At 46.6% G+C, this 7,061-nt stretch overlaps 1 protein-coding gene across 1 annotated transcript in view; it reads right to left on the bottom strand.

Annotated features, from left to right (window-relative positions):
* Cwh43 (cell wall biogenesis 43 C-terminal homolog) overlaps positions 1 to 7,061 on the bottom strand; it is a 46,598-nt gene that overhangs the window by 31,928 nt on the left and 7,609 nt on the right. Inside the window, exons 5-8 of the mRNA XM_026785247.1 lie at positions 4,308 to 4,509; positions 2,823 to 2,911; positions 1,916 to 2,173; positions 1,339 to 1,406 (exon numbers count right to left, since the gene is read on the bottom strand). Of these exons, the coding sequence (XP_026641048.1) occupies positions 1,339 to 1,406; positions 1,916 to 2,173; positions 2,823 to 2,911; positions 4,308 to 4,509 (617 nt within the window). The remainder of the gene's footprint in view (positions 1 to 1,338; positions 1,407 to 1,915; positions 2,174 to 2,822; positions 2,912 to 4,307; positions 4,510 to 7,061) is intronic.

Genomic DNA, 7,061 nt, shown 5'->3' with positions numbered 1-7,061 from the left:
AAATAAATAAGAGAAAAAAAGAGGGATGGGGCATAACTCCGTGGCAAAGGCGTACCTGGCACTCATGAGGCATTGGATTCAATACCCAGTATCATAAAAGATAATGCCTTCTAACAACAATGGTGAGATGGAGGCTGGAAAGAGGGCTCAGTGGTTGAGAGCACCTACTACTTTTGCAGAGAATAACATGGAGGAATCTAGCTGGTACTCAACTAGAAGCTTAGAACTACAACAACAATCTGCCTACAAGCTATGCCCACTGGTTCAATAGTGGCATGGATGTTATGGGAGTAACCAAGTCCTGTTTTTTAAAAAAAAAAAAAAATACTGATTTAGGCCCACTCAATGAAATGAAACTCATGTGTTACACTGTTACTGAGGCCAAGAACCTGGAACTAGACTGATCATGGGCCCTAGGGGAAACTCACTGCTATTATTCTGCTAAATGGTCATCGCAATAAAATGACTCCTCGTGACATACTGATGTATCCATAGAGCAGTAGCTCACTCAACCCTCATCATAGACGCATCTTCTTGCAGAAGATGTTCATTAACATAGAGACCACAATTTGACAAAGTACAGAGAGTGAGAGACTACACAGTGCTCAGTAAGGGATGTCGTTAACACAGCTTTCCCTCAAGGCCCAGGACTATGCAGAAGAGGGGGCAGAGATAGTGTATGAGGATGGCTCCAAGGAAACCTCATTTTTAGACTCAACAGGACTGGTGGGTGTATGAACTCACAAAGACTATGAGAGCATGCATAAGACCTGGCACAGGTTCAAGCCGGACAAAATTCCCACAGTCAGACGGTGGCTTCTCCCCTGGAGTTTGCTCAAAGACTGCACCTACAGGATATTTAAAGCCCCCTCCTTGGGAGCAGCAGTGTTATCCCCTCCACCCCGAGATCACCCAGGAGAGCTTTGCCCATTAAACCTAGACTTTTAATTCAGCGTGAATTAGCGTATTGCATCAGCAGAGAAAACCACTACCAGGGATTTCAAAATACATATCAGGTAGGGAAGTAGGGGAAGATCTTGGAAGAGTTGGGGAAGGGGAAAAAATATGATCAAAATCTATTGTGACATTCTCAAAAAACCAATAAAGACATTTTGTAGAAAGCTGCCCAACATTGCCAACTTTCCTTGCCTGGTTACTATGTCACTCTTCTTATTAAAGAAGGTTCTCGTTCGTGCGAAGCTGAGACAAAGCCCAGTTTCACAGGTCTATGAGCAAGGAGAATAAACTAGCAAAGCCCATCATTCACAGTGCTCCAAAGAAACAAAGCCAGGGACAGCACGGCTCTTACTTTCTCTCCCGTCCTCCACCAGGCAGCACCCCGAGCAAGCTGGAGTGAGAAAAAAGCAGGACACCGGACAGAGCAGAGCCCGAGAGAGTAGACCCACCTGGAAGAAACCACAAGAATTACAAAGTTTGCAAAGCCCGGCACCTGCAGAGAAAATGTAGGTAACTGGGCACAAATTCCACCCATAATCAAGAAACTATTTGTAATTGATATCTGCTGGAAGAGGGGAAAATCTGTTTTCCTCAATAGAGTGGCACCGGGTTTATCAGTGCTACAGTAAGGGCCAACATGAATCAGACTCTATATTTTTTTTTGTGGGTTGTTTGTTACTTGGTTTGTCTTAATAAAGAAAAAGAAGGTGAAGTTGGGTGGGTAGAGAGGTGGAGAAGGATTTGGGAGGAGTTGGGGTCATGGTTCCATGTTCCTCTAAGGGGGTGAAAGTCCCAGCCAAGACGGGAAATAGAGAATTCTCAGAGATCCTGTTTCACTTCACAGTGAGTCTTCCAGAACAGCCTGTCCTGACAGAGGTAGAGCTCAGGGGATAAGAAGGTGAATGTCTTCAGGAACTTGGGTCGGTTTCTTTAACAGGATCTGTTGACATGGACTCACCCAAAAGCACATCCGATCTTTCTCTAGCGTAGACACCTCCAGGAACAAACTTGAAAGCTGTGCACCAGGCACAGAAAAATATTTCTAAAAGATAAGTGATCATGCCTGTGGTCATGGTTTCCCCAGGGTTTGTCCCAGAGTTTACAAGGTGTCCAAGTACTTGAGGCCACACGGACCCCGTGAAGACGGCCAGTACACATCCAGAAACAGCTGCTGCCCACGTATGCAGGTAAAGGAGACCCATGGCTGAAGCTGCTCCTGTTTGTAAGAGGCAGGAAAAAGAAAAAATAGGATGAGAGATGCAAGATAACAGCAAAGCTCATGGCATGACCAGTTCTTAGCGGGTGAGTTCTGGAAACCTCAGGAGACCACTGGTTGATGCTCAACTCCCAAGCAAACCAAAGTGCAGCAGCTGAACGTGGCTTGTTCCCAGCCACAGCCTGGCACTAGCACTCCTAGAAGTAGACAGTGCAGCAAATCTCAGGTCAATGCTTGTTCTTTGGGAAGGAGGGATCCCCTGTGGCATCAGTGGCCCCCAAGGCACAGGCACCATCTGCACCAATTGGAGGAAGAGCTTCCCTGTGAACAACCCTCTCCAGCAACATCATATAGGCATATGCATGACCCATACCAGTTGGAAGAGCAGACCCATAGGCACAAGTAATAACCACACTAACCAGAACTGGATAATACACTAGATCTAGGCACCCAAACCCCCTCAAACTTCAGTTGAGACAACCCTACTCAACCTGACAACCAGCCAATCACCAGAACCCCTGGCCATTCAGGCCAAAAGACATTAAACAAAACAGACAATAAAGGAACAAAAGCATCCTTCAAGATATCTACAGCAGACCCTTCACTGTTAGGGGCAATGACAATGAGATTTCAGGCCAGTTGTACATACCTGTTGCCCACCAGGCTAGCCCAGCGTCACAAAGCCTTGATGAACCTGAAAGCATCAATCCACTGGCCAAGCCCAGCAGAACCACACCTCTGTAAATAAATGAAAATAAAAGGCAAAATCAATACATCGATCAAGCATAGATCAGAAATCTATCTACCACCCCTAGCTACATCCATTCATATCACACAGTGGATAGGAAGCAATGGCGAGAATGAGAGCCGCTGGGAACCAGTACACAGAACACTCAAGGAGAACAGATGGGGTGGCTCAGTGAAGGGTCCGTGCCTAGCATACGGGAGGGGTTAATGTGCAATGCCGAAAATAAAATGAACAAAATAGAGCATTGAAGTAGCAAACAGTCTAACGCCAGAAGTCTCTGATGGTCAGCGTAGACACAGTGAATTCCCATCTCTTAAGTTACAGCTCATAGCAGACACTAGAGATTTCACATGAGTCTGCCAAGGACCAAAGAAAGAGTCACTGGCAATGTTTGTTGTGGAATTGTCTTTATTCTCTCTCAGTATTGCTTTTATCTAGTGTCTTCCTAAAATGAGTGACAGCTTGACAGTCTTACTTACTTTTAACTACCACAAGCTATTTCATTGTTTTGTTATTTTTATAAAAAGTTTAGGGGCTGGAGAGATGGCTCCAGTGGTTAAGAGCACTGACTGCTCTTCCAGAGGACCCAGGTTCCATTCCCAGCACCCACATGGCAGCTCACAACTGTCTGTAACTCCTGTTCCAGGGGATCTGACAACCTCACACCAATGCACATAAAATAAGTTAAATAAATCATAAAAATTAAAATAAAAAAACTTTACAGGAGAAGAATTTAAAGTGGGTTGGAAAGATGTCTGAACAGTTAAAAACACTTGTCATTCTTGCAGAGGACCTGGGTTTGGTTCCTGTCACCCACATGGTGGCTCAAGGACATCTGTAAGGGCAGTTGCAGATGTGTCATCCTCTTCTGGCCTCTACCAGCATCGGGCACCCACACATGGCACAGATGAACAGGTAGGTAAAGCACTCATATGCATTTAAAAGTAATAAAAACTGAAGTAAACATCAGTGGGAAATCCATTAGCAATGGGAGCTACAATATAGTATTGCTTAAATAGCTGAAATCTAACTTCAAGCCTGGCACTGGCTACACACCAGGCACTGTTGTAAGACTGTCACCTGTGTTGTTCACTCAGAAGTTTATACCATTCTGTCCGTCTGCAAAGGAGAACACAGGGAAGAGTCTTGGCTCTCCCAGTGACGCTGAAATCTATACCAACACACACGCAATGCTGTCATCACAGGGGCTGAGAAGAATGACTAGCAGATGCCATGCTCACAGACAAGGGATTCCCCATGCTTCCCATACAGAAATGTGGGGCCACTTCAATACAGCCCTCAATTCCCCTCAACTTCCCCGCGATTCTCTAGTGCAGAGCAGACACCCTTCTGGCTCCTCCCCAGAGCTAAGGGAGCTGAACTCACCCGAATGGGTTAGGATCGGGCCCTGGATGAGGGTGACCACTCACTGCCCATCTGGAAACAATAGAGACCTCTCCAAAGATCCAGTGAGTGAGGAACATGAGGCTCCCAAAGGCGGCACCTGGCAACAGCCAGCTACGTCGAGAAGCCACGCCCTTGGTGACTTCGCTGGGCTTCTTTCCCTCAGAGGTACTGTAGTAACCATCTAGAATTTAAAGGGAAAAAAAAGGAAATAAGGAAATAATAAGGGTAAAGAGTGTGTAGTTTCTGTTTTTACCAAACTCTCTGTGGCTGGAAATAGTTCATGGCTTCAAGAACTTGCTAGAGTTCTTGCTAGAGGGGATATTATATCTCTGAGAAGTTGAATGTGCCAGAGCTATCTGATGGGAGGGACCATTTCTGGCTAGCTATGGGGTGTCAGGAGGAAAGCAAGTAGAACTCACAGGCAAAACTTTCTTGTAGAAAGCTGCTAAATTCATGCAAAGGTAACAGAGTGAGAGAAATATGGGCAGGAAAAAGAGAATGTTTGTTGTCTCCAGAGAATAAGCATTATCCAACACAAATGCAACATGCTAGCACCAAAGGCTGCTTCCTCATGATCGATCAGGGTCTCCCATGACCCCAGAGAGAGACATATATAGATTCCCCTGGGAAGGGGAAATAAACAAGATATTCTGATAAAATTGGGAGCATGCAGAGAGGGGGTGGAAGGGGAAAGGGAGGAGAGAAGGGGGGGGAGGAAAACATGAGGGAACAGAATGGGGATGGCCGAGATGGGGGAAGGGCTGAGAGGGTGAGCAAGGAAAGTGGCTTTGGAGCCTGTCCTGGAACTAGCTCTGTAGACCATGCTGGCCTCGAACTCACAGAGATCCTTCTGCCTCTGCTTCCCGAGTGCTGGTAAACGTATGTACCACCCCCACCTAGCAGAAAGAGATATCTTGACTGATGGACCATTATGGGGCTAGTGAGAAACTGGAACTAGGAAAATTCCCAGTAATCCACAAGGATGGCTCCAGTTAAGACCCTAAGCAATAGTGGAGAGGGTGCCTCTCTGATTACAGGGGAACTGGCTTTCCCTTGTAATCAGATTGATGACTACTTTAATTGTCATCATAAAACCTTTATCCAGCAACTGATGAAAGCAGATGCAGAGATCCACAGCTAAGCACTGGGTTGAGCTCCCAGGAGCCAGTCAAAGAGAGGGAAGAGTGATAATATGAGCAAAGGGAATAAGACCGTGATGGGGATACCCACAGAAACAGCTGACCTGAGCTAATGGGAGCTTACTGACTCTGAACTCACAGCAGGGGAACCAGCATAGGACCAAACTAGGCCTTCTGAATGTGGGGGACAATTGTGTGGCTGGGGCAGTCTCTGGGGCCACTGGCAGTGGGACCAGGATTTATCCCTAGTACTTGAACTGGCTTTTTGGAGCCCATTCTCTTTGGAGGGATACCTTGCTCAATCTAGATATAGGGGGAAGGGTCTTGGTCCTGCCTCAGAGTGATGTGCCAGACTTTATTGACGCCCCATGGAAAGCCTCACCCTTTCTGAGGAGTGGATTGGGGGTGGGTAGGTAGAAGGTGGGAGAGCAGGAAGAGAGAAAGTGGGAACTGGGATTGGTATGTAAAAAGAGAAAAGATTGTTTTAAAAAATAAATTAAAAAAAATAGTATCTCATCAAACACTCAAAGAACCCAGTATCCTGACTGCGTTTCCATGAGCCTCGGCTGTATGAGCCCCTTACATGATTCAGTTCATCTTTGCCAGTGTCTGAGGTCTGCAGTGTTATGAATCCCATTTCACAGGTTAGAATCCAAGCCCAGAGAGATCAACTAACTGGTCCAAGATCACACAGCCAGGAGAGAAACTGACAGTGGCTAAGGCAGTGTGCCTCCTTAAGGAAGTGTCACGCTGGCCTGGTCCTGCGTGCTGTGTGACTCGAGACTCTCATCAAAGCCCCAGCTTCACGCACTAAATTGAGGCTATCGGAGGAAGGAATGGCAGGAGAATGTCTTTGTACCCACACAAAGAGCCTACTGGAGAGATGCTTTGCGATTCCACGGAGGCTTCTATGGGACCGGAGGAAGCCCTGAGGTCTGCCTCAGGGACTGTTGGCCTGATTTTGCTGAGAAGAAGAAAAGCCATTTTGACAGGAGCAAGGTCAGAGAAAAAAGTGGGCAGAAAGCTATGAGGAGGGGTAGGGGTGGGAGCGGGCTGTGGGGACGCAGAGATGTCAAGGATCAAGCTGAGAGTCCAGAGAGAAGGGGTCACCTGAGCTGTGTTTATTGAATGAAAGACGGTCAGCTGGGGTGTCTCCAGCTCCTAGGACCCAACACATCTTCAATAGAAAGGCAAAGAACGCCTGCTGTGTTCAGATCCTGGAAGGGTCTGAGGTTTGGAAATAATGGCACAGGGCGGATGGATGCTGAGAAAGGAGACCCCCATCCCAGACCAGGCAGAGAAATAGAGAAGACAGGAAAACTGAGCTGAAGTGCAGGATCCACTCGAGTCCCTGATGGACACGCGGGCACATCCGCCCATGGTTCTCTCATTACTTTCTGCCACTCGTGTATGCATTGCCAAGGAGCCAGGGCAATCTGCCCACATAACAGCCATACCAGCCCATTGTCTGTGTCCATTACTGCACAACAAGAGGGACAACCGACATGGAGCCACACTGCAGAAAGCTATTTTGTTTTTTGGTTTCTTTTTTTTTTTTTTTTTTTTTTTTTTTTTTTTTTTTTTTTTTTTTTTT

This window comes from Microtus ochrogaster, linkage group LG1 (genome assembly GCF_000317375.1).
Source record: "Microtus ochrogaster isolate Prairie Vole_2 linkage group LG1, MicOch1.0, whole genome shotgun sequence".
Taxonomy (NCBI): domain Eukaryota; kingdom Metazoa; phylum Chordata; class Mammalia; order Rodentia; family Cricetidae; genus Microtus; species Microtus ochrogaster.
Note: the sequence above shows the minus strand (reverse complement) of the source record. Positions and strands in the feature narration are given on the sequence as shown.